This window comes from Somniosus microcephalus, chromosome 5, assembly GCF_052327205.1.
Source record: "Somniosus microcephalus isolate GS21.2 chromosome 5, FLI_Smic_1.0, whole genome shotgun sequence".
NCBI lineage: Eukaryota > Metazoa > Chordata > Chondrichthyes > Squaliformes > Somniosidae > Somniosus > Somniosus microcephalus.
In genome coordinates this window covers 123,710,878-123,729,694 of record NC_140991.1, presented here as the reverse complement: position 1 = coordinate 123,729,694, position 18,817 = coordinate 123,710,878, and the positions used below count along the sequence as shown (strand labels likewise).

Sequence of the window (18,817 nt, the reverse complement as noted above, 5' to 3'; positions counted from 1 at the left end):
GACGATCATGTAACTCGGCCAACGTTGTCTACCTCATACGTTGCAGGAAAGGATGCCCCGGAGCATGGTACATCGGCGAGACCATGCAGACACTGCGACAACGGATGAACGGACACTGCACAACAATCGCCAGGCAGGAGTGTTCCCTCCCAGTCGGGGAACACTTCAGTAGTCAAGGACATTCAGCCTCCGATCTTCGGGTAAGCATTCTCCAAGGCGGCCTTCGAGACACACGACGACGCAAAATCGTAGAGCAGAAACTGATAGCCAAGTTCCGCACTCATGAGGACGGCCTCAACCGGGATCTTGGGTTCATGTCACGCTACATGTAACCCCACCTGACGTAGGGTCATCCAGACTTGAGTCGTCGTTGGCTTGTTCTCTCTACACAGATGCGGCCGGACCTGCTGTGATTTCCAGCAAAAAAAATGTTTTTTTGTCTGTTTTTTGTTTTTCATACAGGCTCCAGCATCTGCAACATTTGACCCCTTGTGACCCCACCTCATTGTTCTTTGATGTAATGTTTTCCTGACTGACCTGTTTGGACACCATTCACACCTTTGATTGCTGTGATTATCTCTCTGCCAAGGTGTGATAAATGGCAGTTAGAAAGATTACCTGTAAGCATCCATAATAATAATAATAATAATAATCAACTTTATTGTCATTGTTAGTGCACAAGTGCAGTACAACGAAATGTAGGCTTGCGGCTCCCCAGAGTGTACACTTAGATTAAGACATTTAAACATTCAACATTCATTTGGCTTGTAATGCATTAACATAAACATAATAAAGTGCATTGGCAGATGTGCAGGCTTTAGAGTTTATTTGTGGAGTTCAGTAGGATGACAGCCCTGGGAAAGAAGCTGTTCCTAAATCTGGTCGTTCGGGTGCGAATGCATCTGTAGCGTCTCCCAGATGGCAGGAGGGCAAACAGACTGTGGCTGGGGTGGGTAGGGTCTTTGATGATGGTCCGTGACCTCCGGAAACAGCGTTTCTGGTATATGTGCTCTTTGGTCGGTAGCTGGGTGCCGGTAATGCGTTGGGCAGTTTTGACTACCCGCTGCAGGGCTTTCCGGTCATAGTAGCTACAGCTACCATACCATACTGTGATACAGTTCATCAGGATGCTCTCTATTGTGCAGTGGTAAAAGTTAGAGAGGATCAGGGGTGACAGGTTACATCCCTTCAGCCTCCTTAGGAAATATAGGCGCTGCTGGGCCTTCTTCACCAGAGAGGAGGTATTGAGGGACCAGGAGCGGTCTTCTGTGATGTGGACTCCGAGGAACTTAAAGCTGTCCACCCTTTCCACCACAGCCCCATGGATGTGGATGGGGGTGTGACTTCCGCCTTTAGACTTCCTGAAGTCCACAATGATTTCTTTGGTTTTCTTGATGTTGAGGGCCAGGTTGTTATCGGCGCACCACTTCACGAGATGCTGGACCTCCTCCCTGTAGGCTGACTCATCTGGCATTATTCTCTGACTATATAAGCTGTGTCTTTATGCATCTCTCCACTTCACCTGACGAAGGAGCAGCGCTCCGAAAGCTTGTGATTTCAAATAAAACTGTTGGACTATAATCTGGTGTTGTGTGACTTCTTACATTTGTCCACCCCATTCCAACACTGGCATCTCCACACCATCTCTACAAATAAGCCTTAGTGCTTGGTTTGCTTTTTTTATGGTCTTGTTAACCTGTGTCACTACTTTTAGCGATTTGCATATTTGTACTCTGAGATCCCTATGCTCCTCTACACCACCCAGACTTGCACCCTCCAAGTAATAAGTGACCTCCCTATTCTTCCTACCAAAATGTAATACCTTACATTTATGTGTTAAAATTCATTTGCCAATGATATGCCCATTCTGCAAGTTTATTAATGTCCTCCTGTAATTTGTTGCAGTCCTCCTCAGTATTGACTATCCCCCCAATTTGGTGTCATCCGCAAATTTAGAAATTGTTTTTGACTGCAAAGTCTAAATCATTAATATAAATTGTGAACAACAGTGGTCCCAGCACTGCTATCTCTTCCCTAGATGCTTTTAAAATGCACGGATGTAATCCGTCTGGACCAGGGTTTTTTTCCTCTTTGAGTTTGATCAGTTTATTTAATATATCTCCTCTTTTTATTTTAAATGCATTTATTTCATTTCTAATCTCACCTTCCGGTGTCATGTCCACCTGTTCTATCTCCCTGGTAAATAATGAAGCAAAATAATTATATATTTCTGCCATCTCTCTATCGCTACCTGTGGTGTTAACCTGTCTATCCCTTAGTGGCCCTATTCCCATCCCGACCTTCCTTTTTTTATTGATGTGTCTGTAAAATATTTTACTATTTTGTTTTATGTTCCTTGATAATTAATTTCATAGTTCCTCTTTGCCTCCCTGGTGTTTTTTTGACTTCTCTCCTAATCTCTTCATATTCTCCCTTATCATGCTCTCCCCTGCTGTCCATGTACTTAATGTATGCCTTGTTCCTTACCTTAATTTTTCCCTTATGGCTTTATTCATCCATGGCAGAATATATTTTTCCTGGATTCTGTTGAACACCATTTTAAATGTTTCCCATTGCTGTTCTACGTCATTGTTTGCTAATATTGTTCATTTTATTTTCTCAAGTTCTATTCTCAGCCCCTCAAAATCAGCTTTTCTCCAATCTATTACCCTGGTCTTCATCATACTTACGTCCTTCTCAATTATTATCTTCAAGTGTATTATATTATGGTCACTATTGCCTAGCTGTTCCCCAACTTTTACCTGTCTTATCTGCTCTGGTTCATTCCCCATTACTAGATCCATTAGCGAATGCTCCCTTGTTGGGCTTTTTACATATTGGATTAGAAAAGAGTCCTGTACACATTGTTCTGGACTTATTACATGCAGATAGCACCCTCTGGTGGTAGTTAGTGTATAGCAGTGTTAGTATATAGCAGTATGTTATTTGACCTTCCTGTTTGACCCGGAAGTAGTATTCCAGGAAGAACCTGCTGAGTTATGAAGAAGCTCACATGAGGGATTATCAATCCTGTTGCATCCCTTCTCATACGCTAGGCAAGATGCAATGTCTGTGAGTATCCTTGTTTAGTAACATGATAACAACCTTGTCAGTGTAGTATTTTGACAATACTTTGTCTATAAGAAGTTATTAGCTGTTAGTTACTGAGGTTTAGCTTCAGTGTTATTTAGTTATACAATTAGTCTATTCTGTTGTCATAAACATGTTTATATCTTATGTAACATCTAATGTATAGTACTCAGTTCTATGTACAAAACATATTTTGTCTTTGTTTACACTTTCACAAATTTGTTCAAATAAAGCTTCAAAACAGCAACCTGCTTCTCGGAGGAATTATTTGAATGAGTGTTTAGCTGGCTAGATAACTAGATAGGAGCATGTCTAGCGAGACCAGTACACACATTGTAGGAACTCCATTCCCTTATCCCCTTTACTCTTCTGTCCAATTAATATCAGGGTAGTTGAAATCCCCCGTGATTATTATCCTATGTTTTTTTACTCATTTTCGTAATTTGTTTGCGTATTTCTTTCTCCACCTCCCTTCCACTATTAGGCGGTCTGTAGACTACCCCTATGATTGATCCTTTATTATATTTTATCTCTATCCACAGGGATTCTATTTCTATCTTGCTGATAGCTGCGTCATTTATTTCTACTGCGATTATGTTATCCCTAATAAGTACAGCTACTCCACCTCCCCTTTTTCCCTCTCTATCTTTTCTAAATATGTTGTACCCTGCAATGTTTAATTCCCAGTCCTGATTTTTCTGTAACCATGCCTCAGTAATCCCTACTCTGTCTGGTTCCTCGCAACTCATGATTGTTTCCAGCTCTCAAGTTTTATTATGGACACTGTGTGCATTGCCGTACAGACAGTTTAACTCATTTTTAATTGCAGTTCTTTTCACTTTATTTTTAATCATCTTTTTACTCTCCTGTTCTATTACTCTATTTATTCCCTGGCCATCAATGTCCTCCCTTACTTTACTCTTCCCTTACTTTACTCTTTCCTATGTTCTCCTTTCCTGTTTTGATCATCTTTAGGCTGGTTTCATTTCTCGTAGATACCTCCCCCATCTTACTAGTTCCCTGCGCTCTATGCATTAGGCGTCTAGTATGCCTTAGAATCCATGAATGACAATGCCAACAAATCATTCTATTTCTCATTGTAAGAAATTTAATTAGGCAGTGTAGATGAGCAGTGGACCAGTATAGTGGCATGAGTACAATGCATGCAATTAGAAATCACTGAGAAGACATGGTTTGGGCTTCTTAGTGTTTGTGATCGTGTTGGCCATTCTATAGTAATATCAATAACAAATACTGCTGAATTCGTTTTGGATCGCTTTTTAATTTTCTCTATTTAACCATCACTCTCCTAAAGTTAGTGACTCAAGTTGTGGTAAGGTTCTACAAGTGCCAGCAGCCTGAGTGGTCCTCACCCATGTCACAATTCTTCATTTGGGAGCCTGGGCAGTGAATGTTGTCAGGCCATTCAACTGGAAGGAGGCTAAGTTCAAAGTTGTGTTCATGCAATGCCTACACATGCCATTTCCAATAGAGGTCACAAGTGATCAGGAGTAAGAGCCCTGACTGATTCTTGCTCCCTAACCCAGTGGCACTGAGATCAATTGCAACAACCTCGTTGTTGCCTAAGTGACAGTAACCAACTGAATTCAGTTTTAACAAAGTTCATGTGCCATTTAAACAATGCTGGCCTAAATTTTCTGATTATACAACAGTAGCAACAAACCTCACCAACCACCAGTGCAAATGGATAAATTATGGCAAGGTTCAGGCCATTGTCTCTATTTCCCTCAGTTTTACAACCATAGAAGATTTATAATAAGTTTGCAGATGTTACTGTGCCAGCTAATCAAATGATTTCTCTTCAGTGATGTATAAATAGAACCATTTAGCCACCATCTTCAAGATGCCACAATTTTAACACCCTGGGAGAGGAATAAAAACAAAATCTACATGCGTATAACATGAATAATGTACAGTAAAAAAATCAATTGATATTCTTCACACATTGAACTGTATAAATTCTTGAAACCAATTCCCCAATATATTGAAAATTACACTATGGTACGGAATAAGTGAAATAACGTAAAAATCAGATTCAGTTGGACAATTCTTATTTTGTAGTGATCTCATTCACAGCTCGAAATCATATGTATTTTCTTTTTTAAATCAGGAAATAGTGCAATACTAATAGGTTTTCAGTCTAGTACCAGAAATGGAACAATAATTCATAATTTCATTGTAAAGTTATACTGAAGCATGGTGTGGAACACATTCATATTCACTCCTACAGCAGCTGCAGAGGATGTCATTGTCCAGCAGAAGGTGTAGTAGATCTTTCCTTTTTCTGTCTTACGAAGATCTGAGATCCTGCAGCCAGGATTATACAATGCCCTGAGGTTGCAGGTAGCTGATGAAGCAGGTATGCACCAAAGGTCATCTGGAAAGAATATAACTTCAGTTAAAATGCCACAGATTATTTATTTGACGTGTTACCCAATTATATCAAGAAAAAATGCCGTTATCAGTTATTGGAGCAAGACAATATTTGAAACTAATGCTTCTGACTCCAAAATTATTGTTCCAGATACAAGAAAAGCACTGATTTTTCTTTTACTCATCTGAAACTTTCATTTTTACTGTTATATTTATTTAAGAACATAGTATAAGGAACAAAAAAGATTTCTCAATCCATCAAGCGTACTGTTTCCATAGGCCAATGTACAAACAACCCTATTATTGACTCAACCCCACCTACATAATCTAAAGAGGTTAAGTTTCATGTAAAAATATTCCTCAATGCTCAAAAGCAATTAAGCATAACTCTAGTATGTTTGGATTTCCAAAAGGCATTTGACAAGGTGCCACATAAAAGGTTGTTAAGCATGATAAGGGCACATGCGGCTGGGGGTAAAGGATTGGTTAACAGAGAGAAAACAGAGTTGGGATAAACAGGTCATTTTCAGATTGGCAGGCTGTAACTAGTGGGGTGCCGCAAAGATGAGTGCAATGTATCCATGTTTGCTGATGATACAAAGCCAGGTGGAAAAGTAAGATGTGAGGAGGAGGCAAAGAGCCTGCAAAGGGATATAGACAGGTTAAGTGAGTGGGCAATAAGGTGTCAGATGGAGTATAATGTGGGGAAATGCGAGGTTATTCACTTTGGTAGGAAGAAAAGAGAAAGAGAATATTTTTTAAATGGTGAGAAACTATTAAATGTTGGTGTTCAAAGAGATTTGAGTATCCTAGTACAAGAAACTCAGAGAGTTAGCATGCAGGTACAGCAAGCAATTAGGAAGGCAAATGGCATGTTGGCCTTTATTGCTGGAGGTTTGGAGTACAAGAGGAAGGAAGTCTTGCTACAATTGTATAGGGCTCTGGTGAGACCACACCTGGAGTACTGTGCACATAGAAACATAGAAGATAGGAGCAGGAGTAGGCCATTCGGCCCCTCGAGCCTGCTCCGCCATTCAATGCGATCATGGCTGATCATCCAAATTCAGTACCCGGTCCCTGCTTTCTCCCCATACCCCTTGATCCCTTTAGCCTTAAGAAATATATCCAACTCCTTCTTGAATATATTTAATGAATTGGTCTCTACTGCCTTCTGTGGTAGAGAATTCCACAGGTTCACCACTCTCTGGGTGAAGAAATTCCTCCTCATTTCTGTCCTAAATGGCCTACCCCTTATCCTTAGACTGTGACCCCTGGTTCTGGACTCCCCGACCATCGGGAACATCCCTCCTGCATCTAGTCTGTCCAGTCCTGTCAGAATTTTATAAGTTTCAATGAGATCCCCTCTCATTCTTCTAAACTCCAGCGAGAACAAGCCCAATCGACCCAATCTCTCCTCATACGTCATTCCTGCCATCCCAGGTACCAGCCTGGTGAATCTTCGCTGAACTCCTTCCATGGCAAGAACATCCTTCCTCAGATAAGGAGACCAAAACTGCACACAATACTCAAGATGTGGTCTCACCAAGGCCCTGTATAACTGCAGCAAGACATCCTTGTTCCTGTACTCAAACCCTCTCACTACGAAGGCCAACATACCATTTGCCTTCTTAACCGCCTGCTGCACCTGCATGCTTACCTTCAGCGACTGGCGCACAAGGACACCCAGATCTCGTTGCACTTCCCCTTCTCCCAATCTATTGCCATTCAGATAATAATCTGCCTTCCTGTTTTTGCCACCAACGTGGATAACCTCCCATTTATCCACGTTATATTGCATCTGCCATGCTTCTGCCCAATCACCCAACCTGTCCAAATCATCCTGGAGTTTCTCGGCATCCTCCTCACAGCACACATGCCCACCCAGCTTTGTGTCATCTGCAAATTTGGAGATATTACATCTAGTTCCCTTGTCTAGATCATTAATATATATTGTGAATAGCTGGGGTCCAAGGACCGATCCCTGCGGTACCCCACTAGTCACTGCCTGCCACTCGGAAAAAGACCCGTTTATTCCAACTCTGCTTTCTGTCTGCCAACCAGTTCTCTATCCAAGTCAATACCTTGCCCCCAATCCCATGTGCCTTAACTTTACACGCTAATCTCTTATGCGGGACCTTATCGAAAGCCTTCTGAAAGTCCAAATACTGCACATCCACTGGTTCTCCCTTATCTATTTTACCAGTTACATCCTCAAAAAATTCCAGTAGATTAGTCAAGGACAAGTCATGCACAGTTTTGGTCTCCTTATTTAAGGAAGGATATACTTGCCTTAGAGACAGTGCAACGGAGGTTCACTAGATTGACCCCTGGGATGAGAGGATTGTCCTATGAGGAGACATTGAGCCTAGGCCCTCTGGAGTTTAGAAGAATGAGAGGCGATCTCATTAAAACATGTAAGATTCTGAGGGGGATTGAAAGGTTAGATGCTGAGAGATTGTTTCCCCTGGCTAGGGAGTCTAGAACTAGGGGGCATAGTCTCTGGACAGGGGCTGGCCTTTTAAGACTGATGAGGAGGAATTTCTTCACTCAGAAGGTTGTGATTCTTTGGGATTCATTGCACCAAGGTATTGTGGATGCTGAGTCATCGAGTATATTCAAGGCTGAGGTAGATAGATTTTTGGACTCCAGAGGAATTAAGGGATATGGGGATAGGGCAGAAAGTGGAGTTGAGGTCAAAGATCAGCCATGATCTTATTGAATGGCGGAGCAGGCTTGAGAGCCATGTGGCCTTTTCCTGCTCCTGTTTCTTATGTTCCAGTCTAAATCGCCACCATATTTAATTTTGTCTGGCTGACCTCAAAGCTGATGTTCAGCACCAACAATAATGGAGAATTTGATTATCTCAGTCCTCTACTCGTGTCCATTTTCTTTTCTTTCTATCACTGTATTCATTTTTCTATTTACTTTATTTTATTTTGAAACACTATCTCAATAGCCTGAAAATTCCAGTTCATGTGATAATCATGGGAAAACTGAATTAGTAAAATTTTCTGGAAGAATTTATTCCACTGTTCTCTCTCACATAGTGAACTAATGAGAAGCAACCAACACTTGTAAAGGAAAAGCCATATTTCAGAAAAATACACCATCCTATGAACAAATTTCTGATATTATTAAAACATGACATGCTGGGTTTAAAAATCTGAAAAGCTTCAACGACACAAGCTGTCAATACAGGCTTCTGAGATAAGATGAAGTGTTAACACAAAAGTTGTAAACACCACACAAGTTTTTGAAATGGGAATTGATTGTTAATACTGAGACAAAGGCCCTATTGAAGAAGCAAAGGCTTGCTTCCAAGGAGTCTGCAGTTTGGAACCAACACAATAGCAATGCCCAAGTAAAGTATTAAAAATTAACACTTCGAACAGAACCACAGAACATTAAAAAACCATGTGCCTTTGATAAAAGTAACATCAAATGAGAAACAGGAATTACGATTATATATACAACCAATTGAAGTAGCTAAGAAATGTATGGAACACCCTGGTTGAAGTGGTTTTGATTTACATATTGTAAATATGATGCCTACAGAAGACTTTGTAGATATGACTTCAATAGATGACACCAAGCAATCACATGGTTTTTGTATTGGAAATGAAAGTTAGGAGACACAATGTCCGTTTATAACCAGTTAAGCCAATATTAAGAATGGCATCAAAGAGATAAATCTGTAATAACCATTTTTTATGATAAGTTTTTGAAACACCTACACAGCAGACAGGATTCTGAAAGTTAACAGCTGACATGACAGTAAGATTAGAAAGAATTCAACAGAAGATGACTAGAGATAATTAGCTTACATCAGCAGAAAACGTCAAAGAATAAACCACCAAAAAGAGTATAAAAATAGAGCTTTCAAATAGAAAGTCAGAAGTCGCTGGAAGGGGCAAGCGATTCTCAACTTCAGAGGCAGGCTCTGTAAGTTTTTAACTCTTTGAGTCTCGGGGATCAAGAGGTACTCTTTGATTTTGGTGGATATTCTAGATTAGAAATAATAAGAAATGTAAAAATGTACGTGACGTAATAAAGACTCACTACGCACTTGGTTGTACATAAAGCAAGGCTTTAACCGACTTGTAACAAAACATGGAGGTCTAGTTAGTAGTCACTAGCTTCCTGTTTCCAGATTGTCTCTGGCCAAGTTGGGCCCACGCCCGAGTATTTATACTCCTCAGACGGTGCCCTCAGCTGGCCGTCCAGTAGTACTTCCTGAGTTACTTCTTGTAGAAGTTGCGATTTATGACATTCTTCCTCCCTAAAAGGTTTGGAAGTCCAGTCTTCCTTTAACGGACTAGGCGGACCAAAAATAGCCGTAGTCGTTTAGCTTTCTGCTTGTGACCGGAAGGCACGTTTCCCCGGACCGTGTCCTGGTCCCTGGGTCACTTGGCCCGTACTGGGAAGTCGGTAGAGTCCGCGTCGTCTTGATTGTCCTGTGGAGGACTGGGAATATCATGACTCCGGGTGCGGGTCCCCACAGGCGCAGAGCTGGCCTCATCCTGGGTCATAGCCGGAGATTGTCCGGCGTCCTGGTTCCGGGTGGCCATCGTACGGGGAGCGTTCGGCTCCCTGAGTTGATCCGGTAGCACTGCCGGCAGATCCCTCGATGTCCCAGGTAGGGCGTCATCTTCATAGGGGTGCGGAGTGTTGACATCATCGTCGTGGGATCCTTCATTATTCGGGCCCGTGTGACCGGTCGGGTAGGGAGCCAGATTTCTGAGTGAGACGGTGGACTCCCAGCCATCTGGGTACCGCACGTGTGCATACGTGGGATTTACCTCTCTTAACTCCACCTCGTCAACGAGAGGGTAGTTCTTGGCAGACCGGATGAACCTCCGGAGTAGCACAGGGCCTGGAGCCACCAACCATGATGGTAGACATGTCCCATGTGTAGAGCGATGCCGGAACTTGAAGAATCCCTCATGAGGCGTGATATTAGTGGATGTGGAGAGAAGAGACCTGATAGAGTGTAACACGTCGGCACAGTTTCCCACTGCTGGTCTGGTAGGTTGCGTGACCTCAGTGCCAGACGGACAGCGTTCCAGATGATGGCATTGTATCGTTCAACCTGTCCGTTGCCGATTGGGTGATATGGTGTCGTCTTACTCGAGGCGATTCCCCGTTGGGAGAGATAACCTTTAATTTCACTCGACATAAAGGAGGGACCCCGATCCGTGTGGATAAAATTGGCCGTCCCGCAAATGGAAAAGACCTGATCGAGGCATTTAATTACCGTAGAGGTAAGCATATTAGGACAGGGGAAGGCAAAGGGAAAGCGTGAATACTCGTCTACCATCGTAAGTAGGTAGGTGTTCTGCGTCGACGAAGGCAATGGCCCTTTAAAGTCTATGCTGAGCCTCTGCATAGGCTGCATTGCATGTATGAGTAAGCCATCTGATGGGCGGAAGAATTGTGGTTTCAATTCTGCACAAATCCTACAGGAGGAGCATGTTTTCTTTACGTCCGCCGTTGAGAATGGTAGATTTTTGGAGCGCACAAAGTGCAACATACGGGTAATGCCAGGATGGCATAAGTCCATATGCAGATCCGCCAGAGTTGACGTTGACATTGAAGAGCAAAATGCCCGTGTGAAGGTATCTGGGGCCACATTCTGTTTCCCGGGTCGGTAACGGATAGTATATCCAAAGGCAGCCAGCTCCATCCTCCAGAGTTGGATTTTATTATTTTTGACTTTCGTGCGCTTCCGGTTATCCAACATGAAGGCCACGGAGCGCTGGTCAGTTATGAGTGTGAAATGACGCCGAGCAAGAAAAGGAAGGTTTTCGTCAATGGAGTGAAGCGTGGCTTTCTCCAGCTGTCGTTTGAGGAGGTTGAAGACAGAAATAGCCGTTGCTTCCAATGGAAAAGACTTCGCATGAAGCAGGGGCTGTATTTTATCGGAGAAGTGAGGTATCCACTTTGCGTAATAAGCAAACATGCCAAGTGCCCGAGGAAGAGAGCCGAGATTTGTAGGGGGAGGGAGCTCCTGAAGTGGACGAAGTCGCTCTGGGTCCGGTTTAATAACACCGTTGCCCACCCAGTAGCCAAGAATGTTCACTGATGGCACCGATTTCACCGATTTGGATTCGTTTAACGTTAAGTGGCGACGACGGAGAACGTCAAAAAATCTCTGAAGATTGGCGTCATGCTCCTTTTGATCAAGGCTGGCAATAGTGATATTGTCTAAATATGGAAAGGTATCCGTCAAGTTCTCTTGCCGGACTAGGCCATCCATTGCCCATTGGAAGACGGCCACCCCATTGGTGACCCCAAATGGAAGGCGACGAAACTGATAAAGCCGACCATTGGCCTCAAAGGCCGTATACTTTTTGTCAAGAGTCTTTCAGCAGTACCTGATGGTCCGCGCTCTTTAAATCGAAGGTTGAAAATACCTTGTATTTGGCAAAGTTGTTGACCATGTCATCTATGCGTGGTAGCGGGTAGGCATCCTGATCGGTATATTGATTAATAGTCTGTGAATATTCAATACACAGACGTTTCTTACGTTGTTTTAAAGGGTTTTTCACAATGACGACTTGAGCCCGCCAGGGGGATGAACACGGCTCGATAATACCGTCAGCTAAAAGGCGAGAGATTTCTGCCTCGATAAATGCTCGGTCATCTTGGCTAAAGCACCGCGATTTGGTGGCTATGGGTTTACAGTGGGGGGAGAGATTGGCAAACAGGGAGGGCTCACCAAGTAAGGCCGGCGAGAGTGCACAAAATGGCACCTTAGAAATGGTAAGCTCCGGCTTCGACCCTCCAAACTTAAAAGTGAGTCTTTTGTGCTGCTTCTGGAAGTCCTGTCCCAGAAGCACATCGCTACATAAGTTTTCGAGTACTCCGAGCCGGGTGGAGAGATACGTGCGGCCATTGAGGATGAGGTTGACAAGACAGAAGCCAGAAGAATTGGTGGTCAGAGTCGTCAGAGCCATTGCAATCTCCCTGTCCGAGGGATAAATGTGCAGTTTTAACCTGCTGACAGCCCGCTAACTAATGAAGCTGTCAGAGCTGCAGGAGTCGATTAGCGCGCTTAGAGTGTGCCCATTTACTGAAATTCCTGGCTGCATGGGACAAACTTTGGGGAAAAACAGCTGTGATAGGAGGAGGGGTAATTTTTCCTTCGGCAACTGTAGCCTTAGCAGTGGTTCTTGTGGGAGGAGCAGCTCCATAGATAGCAGCTGTGAAGCTAACAGGAGCTCTCGACCGGTATACTTTAGAGGAGCGGCCTTTCTTGTTAGCAGAGGCCCGTGACTGGCATACCTTGGAAAAGTGTCCTTTCTTGCTGCAATGATTGCAGGTCGCATTACGAGCCGGGCAAAATTTTCTGTAATGGAACGTACCTCCACAAAAGAAGCACTTTCTTCTTGATTGCCAGGATGCTGCTAGGGCGGGGTCGTCATCAGCGAAGGCCTCTAGGGTAGGGTCATCGCCCGTTAGAGTAGAGTCATCATCAGTGGGGGCATCCACCCGAGACCTATCGAAAGACTTATTAAAGGTGATAGCCGCCGCCCGTGCACGTGGTGGGAGATAAGTGTCTGCATTCTTCTTGGCCAAGTCCAGGGAACACGCCTGGTCATAAGCAGCCCGTAAATTGAGGGTTTTATTTTCCAGCAGGCGCTGACGTATAAAAGGGGACGCAATCCCATTGATAAAGGAATCGTGGATTAGTTCCTCTTGATACTGTTCAGCTGTAACCGCTTTAAGGTAACAATCTTTGCCGATCCTGTGAAGTTTCTGGAGGAATTCATTGAGTGATTCCACAGGCTGCTGCCGAGTTGTGGCCAGTAGGTGTCAAGCAAAGATTTCATTCGGGGACTTGACATATAGCTGCTGTAAAATTTGGATAGCAGCGTCGTAGTCTATACAGTCCTCAATATAATCATACACATGAGGGGATACGTAGTTAATAAGCATTCGTAACTTATTAGGGGCATCCGCCCCACATTCTCCAAGAAAGTTGCTAAAGGTACGAAACCAAAGCTTCCATACCTTCACTGCCGCAGGTGCATTCGGGTCCAGGTCGAGACGAGCGGGCCTAAGGAGTTTTTCCATGATGGATCAGTTTCTTGCCCAAGTCCCTTTCTGCGGTTCGAGTTGCAGCTGGTTGTTCCGAATCACCCAAGGCGTGGAGACGATAACAAGTCGATTAAATTGACGTAATAAAGACTCACTATGCACTTGGTTGTACATAAAGCAAGGCTTTAATCAACTTGTAACAAAACATGGAGGTCTAGTTAGTAGTCACGAGCTTTCTGTTTCCAGATTGTCTCTGGCCAAGTTGGGCCCACGCCCGAGTATTTATACTCCTCGGACGGCGGCCTCAGCTGGCCGTCCAGTAGTACGTCCTGAGTTACTTCTTGTGGAAGTTGCGATTTATGACAGTATGAAATTAAGATTTGAGAATAAGGATCTCTGAGAATAAGAAATGTAAGCTATTTGTATTTTGAACTGTTAAAGTTGCGATTTACTCGCCAACTGTTAACTGTATGTCGGCTCTTAAATAAATTTATATATTTTTAGAATTGTCTCAAATAGCATTTCTGTATGAAACTCGTGAACTCAATTTCTGTACACTCTTTTTGTGAGGAGTTGCAGATTCTGGGGGGCGGGGGGGGCGGTTCCAGACCCTCATAATATCCAGAAGGTTACAGTCTAGTTAAACTTATTAAAAGTGCTATCTGGAAGACGGTAACATCTTCAAGTCGTTCCTTTCCTTTAGAGAGAGATAGCCTGGACCTTCAGACCCAATTAAGCATCTTATAGAATTCGGCTATCTCTAACTTTAGTTGAAGGTGAACGTCTGGGGAATATGCCTGATCTGGGGTAGCCTGAAAAGTGCTAGGACTAGTAATTCTCCCTTCACACTCACTCATGAAAATCATGTGAAAGCTGCAAATAGGAGCAAATTAAGCACCAGAAACAGCACTGTGAAAGCAAAAAGCTGGCTCACCAACCTGCCAGAGATTTAGGCATTACTGATTAGGAAAGGCAATTTGATGGTCAGGACCTATAAACTCTTCTGCAAGGACTAAGGTACAGACTTAAAGGGACTCAATGGTCAATTTTAACCCACAAAAATGGGTGGGCTTGGGTCGGGTGGGAAGTAAAAATGTATAAAGTCTCAAACCCAAACCCAACCCGCCTACTTCCGGTATTAACAGAGGCAGGATGGGAGTGGGCGACCAACCCGCTCCCAGGAGGCGGGTCCCTCATTGAAATATTTTAGTGAGGCTGCGTGCCTCAGATTTTTTCTCTGTTTATAAAAACATAAGAATCAGGAGCAGGAGTAGGCCATACAGCCCCTCCAGCCTGCTCCGCCATTCAATAAGATCATGGCTGATCTTTGACCTCAACTCCACTTTACTGCCCTATCCTCTGGAGTCCAAAAATCTGTCTATCTCAGTCCTGAATATACTCGACGACTGAGCATCCACAGCACTTTGGAGCAGAGAATTCCAAAGATTCACAACCCCCTGAGCAAAGAAATTCCTCCTCATCTCTGTCTTAAAAGACTAGCCCCTTATCCTGAGAATATGCCCCCTAGTTCTAGACTCTCCAGCCAGAGGAAACAATCTCTCAGCAGCTACCCTGTCAACCCCCCTCAGTATCTTATATGATTCAATGAGATCACCTCTCATTCTTCTAAACTGCATTTAGGGTTAGGGTTAGGCCCAATCTACTCAAGCTCTCCACATAGGACAACTCTCTCACCCCAGGCATCAATCTAGTGAACCTTCGTTGCACCGCCTCTCAGGCAAGTATATCCTTCCTTAAATAAGGAGAACAAAACTGTGCACAGTACTCCAAGTGAGGTCTCACCAGAGCCCTGTACAATTGTAGCCAGACTTCCTTCCTCTTGTACTCCAACCCTCTGGCAATAAAGGCCAACATGCCATTTGTCTTCCAATCTGAAAATGACCTGTTTATCCCTACTCCATTTTCAATCTGTTAACCAATCCTTTATCAATGCTAATACATTACCCCCAACCTAATGTTGCTTAACAACCTTTTATGTGGCACCTTATTGAATGCCTTGTAGAAATCCAAATATACTACATCCACTGGTTTCCTGTTATCTACCCTGCTAGTAGAGTAATTTTTTGGTTATCCTTTGCTGGTTTCTAAAGCTCTCCCAATCCTCAGGCTTACTACTATTCTTTGCAACATTATAAGCTTCTTCTTTTAATCTAATACTGTTGTGTATGTACCTTTAAGGGAAGAACTGGTTTTAGACTGCAGTACCGGTGGTGACCCCCCCTGTATAAAAGGCCCTAGCAGGCTTCTGTATTTCAGTCTGACGTTGCCCTCCTGTTGAGACCTCATTCTCAGCATTGCTGGCTGTGCAGCTGCCTCAGTCAGCAGGAGGAGAAGGAGCAGCCAAACCAGGAGAGTGGAGAGTGGAAAGTGGTGGTCTCCTGACCAGGAAGAGGAGGAGAACGAAAGACCACCACCACCTCCACCTTCACCTCCACCATCATCACAGCAACTGAGGTGCCTGGAGAGAGAGGACAGAGGAGGAGAAGGAGAAAGGAGGCCAGCAACAACACCAACCAGGCGAGAGGCCTTTCCCATTACTGCCTCCCCAAATTGGCCTCCATTCCAGGAGAGAGGGGAGAGAAACAACCAACAACCACCATGATGTGCTATCAATTACTCATAAAAGACTGAGAGTTAAGAGAGTAACTAAAGGCTTTTATTAACAAAAGAATGAAGGTCTGCCTCGAGTGGTCGACCGGTCCAGAAATACAAAGGGCTGGGGAGCAGTCACCTTTATACTAGGACTTGTGGGAGGAGTCAGCCGAGGCATGTCCAGGCATGTACACAGTGGAATACAAACAGTGGTTTACCACACACCAACTGTTTGGAAGGAGGGAAGAACAACATCATCTTTCAGGTGGGTGTTATTTGGTGCACTCTCCCAAAGACTTTGTATTTTAGGTGGGGGGAGAAAAGAAGAAACAAGGCCGGATCATCAAGGGGTGTGTGTGTCTCTTGTAAAACACTAGGCCACACACACCACTAATTAAGCACCCCTTCTTATTGCCTGACCTGGGATAGCTGGAGCTGCCTTGGTGAACAGCCCAACTAATACATCGTTAAGACCTGGTGTGGGACTGAGCCTGGGGCATCTCCAGCTTTCCCAGGTGAAGACATCTTCTCCCCCTGCTAGAAGACCACCTTCAAAGACTTCAATTTTTCATCGGAGCGTGCACCCCTGCCAACACCCACCCACCCACCATCCTGAGTGGCAACCCTGCCCTTGCGCCCTCCCTCCTTCCCAACGCCCCCTCTCTCTCTCTCGTTGTCTCTCTCTCTCTGCCTTTCTCTCAAAAGGCACCTCATCTATATATATAAAGCGGCTCTTCTGTCTGTCCCGATGTCTGTCTGTCCGTTCTCTATACGTTTGAAAGTTACAGAGCGTACCGACGCGCGCGTCGACTCAAAAGAAAGCTTGCGATTCCGGGCCGGTCATAGGTGTATTTACGTTTCGGCCGGACAAAAATCCCGCCCGCGGTATCCCAAAAACGTTCAGCATTCCGCTCATTAGCATCTCATTAGCGACCGTGTGACGTCGAAGTCGACCAATCGGACGGCGGGTTCCTGGCGCGTGCCGTCCTACAGTTGAGTGTCGAGTGACTCGGCGATTGACCAATCCTACGCTTCGGTGACCTGACCGGTCGACCAATCGGTGCATGTGTGGGCGGGCCTTATCCTTCTGAACTGAGGTGAGTGGCCGCCATCTTGATTTTCCACGATTTTTTCCCCCACACTTTCTGTGTGTTAGGGAACTAAGGTAAATATTTTAATGATGTGTTAGGGAATTAAATAACAATTTATTTGTGTTTTAAATTGTTTTTAGCAACAGGAGGAACTGAAGTGATCCCCTAACCGCCGCCGTCCCCAAACCGGCGTTTTTAAAAATCAAAAAATTTCTCTCTCTCTCTCTCCCCTCTCTCTCTCCTCATCTTCCCTCTCTCCCTCTCCTTCTCTCTCTCCTCTTCCCTCTCTCTCTCTCTCCTTCTCCTCTTCCCTCTCTCTCTCTCTCTACTTCCCCCTCTCAGGTTTCACGGAGCGCGGGCGGGCCGCCCGAAGTTTCCCGCTTGCTAACGGCCGCCAGGCCGCCCTTGCCTGCTCCCCGCGGGCTGCCTCGCGCCGGCCGCACTGACTGCGCATGCGCCGGCCGCACTGACCGCGCATGTGCCGCCTGCGAGAGACCGCGCATGCGCCGCCCGCGAGAGACCGCTCTCGGCGCCGGCCGCCGCTCAGCTCAACGGGGGAGGGGGGAGAGTGAGGGGGAGGGAAGAGTGTGGGGGGGGGAGGGAAGAGTGTGGGGGGGGGAGGGAAGAGTGTGAGGGGGGGAGGGAAGAGTGTGAGGGGGGGAGGGAAGAGTGTGAAGGGGAGGGAAGAGTGTAGGGGGGGGAAGAGTGTGAGGGGGGGAAGAGTGTGAGGGGGGGAAGAGTGTGAGGGGGGAAGAGTGTGAGGGGGGAAGAGTGTGTTGGGGGGGAAGAGTGTGTTGGGGGGGGAAGAGTGTGAGGGGGGAAGAGTTTGGGGGGGAAGAGTGTGAGGGGGGAAGAGTGTGGGGGGGGAAGAGTGTGAGGGGGGAAGAGTGTGAGGGGGGGAAGAGTGTGGGGGGGGAAGAGTGTGAGGGGGGAAGAATGTGAGGGGGGGAAGAGTGTGAGGGGGGGGAAGAGTGTGAGGGGGAAGAGTGTGAGGGGGAGGAGTTTGGGGGGGAAGAGTGTGAGGGGGAAGAGTGTGAGGGGGGAAGAGTGTGAGGGGGGGAAGAGTGTTGGGGGGGAAGAGTGTGAGGGGGAAGAGTGTGAGGGGGGGAAGAGTGTGAGGGGGGGGAAGAGTGTGAGGGGGGGAAGAGTGTGAGGGGGGAGAGGAGTGTGAGGGGGGAAGAGTGTGAGGGGGGAAGAGTGTGAGGGGGGAAGAGTGTGAGGGGGAGTGTGAGGGGGAGAGTCTGAGGGGGGAAGAGTGTGAGGGGGGAAGAGTGTGAGGGGGAAGAGTGTGAGGGGGGAAGAGTGTGAGGGAGAGTGTGAGGGGGAAGAGTGTGAGGGGGGAAGAGTGAGGGGGGGGAAGAGTGAGGGGGAAGAGTGAGGGGGGGAAGAGTGAGGGGGGAAGAGTGTGTGGGGGGGGAAGAGTGTGTGGGGGGGGAAGAGTGTGAGGGGGGAGGGAAGAGTGTGAGGGGGGAAGAGTGTGAGGGGGGGAAGAGTGTGAGGGGGGGAAGAGTGTGAGGGGGGGAAGAGTGTGAGGGGGGGAAGAGTGTGAGGGGGGAGGGAAGAGTGTGAGGGGGGAGGGAAGAGTGTGG

At 45.6% G+C, this 18,817-nt stretch overlaps 1 protein-coding gene across 2 annotated transcripts in view; it reads right to left on the bottom strand.

Annotated features, from left to right (window-relative positions):
* Nucleotides 1-640: 640 nt before the first annotated feature.
* Nucleotides 641-18,817, bottom strand: part of mocos (molybdenum cofactor sulfurase) — a 489,344-nt gene continuing 471,167 nt past the window's right edge. For both annotated transcript variants that reach the window (XM_085988161.1, XM_085988162.1), the window contains one exon: nt 641-5,488. In XM_085988161.1, coding sequence (XP_085844287.1) covers nt 5,357-5,488 — 132 coding nt within the window. In that variant the 3' untranslated portion in view covers nt 641-5,356. The remainder of the gene's footprint in view (nt 5,489-18,817) is intronic.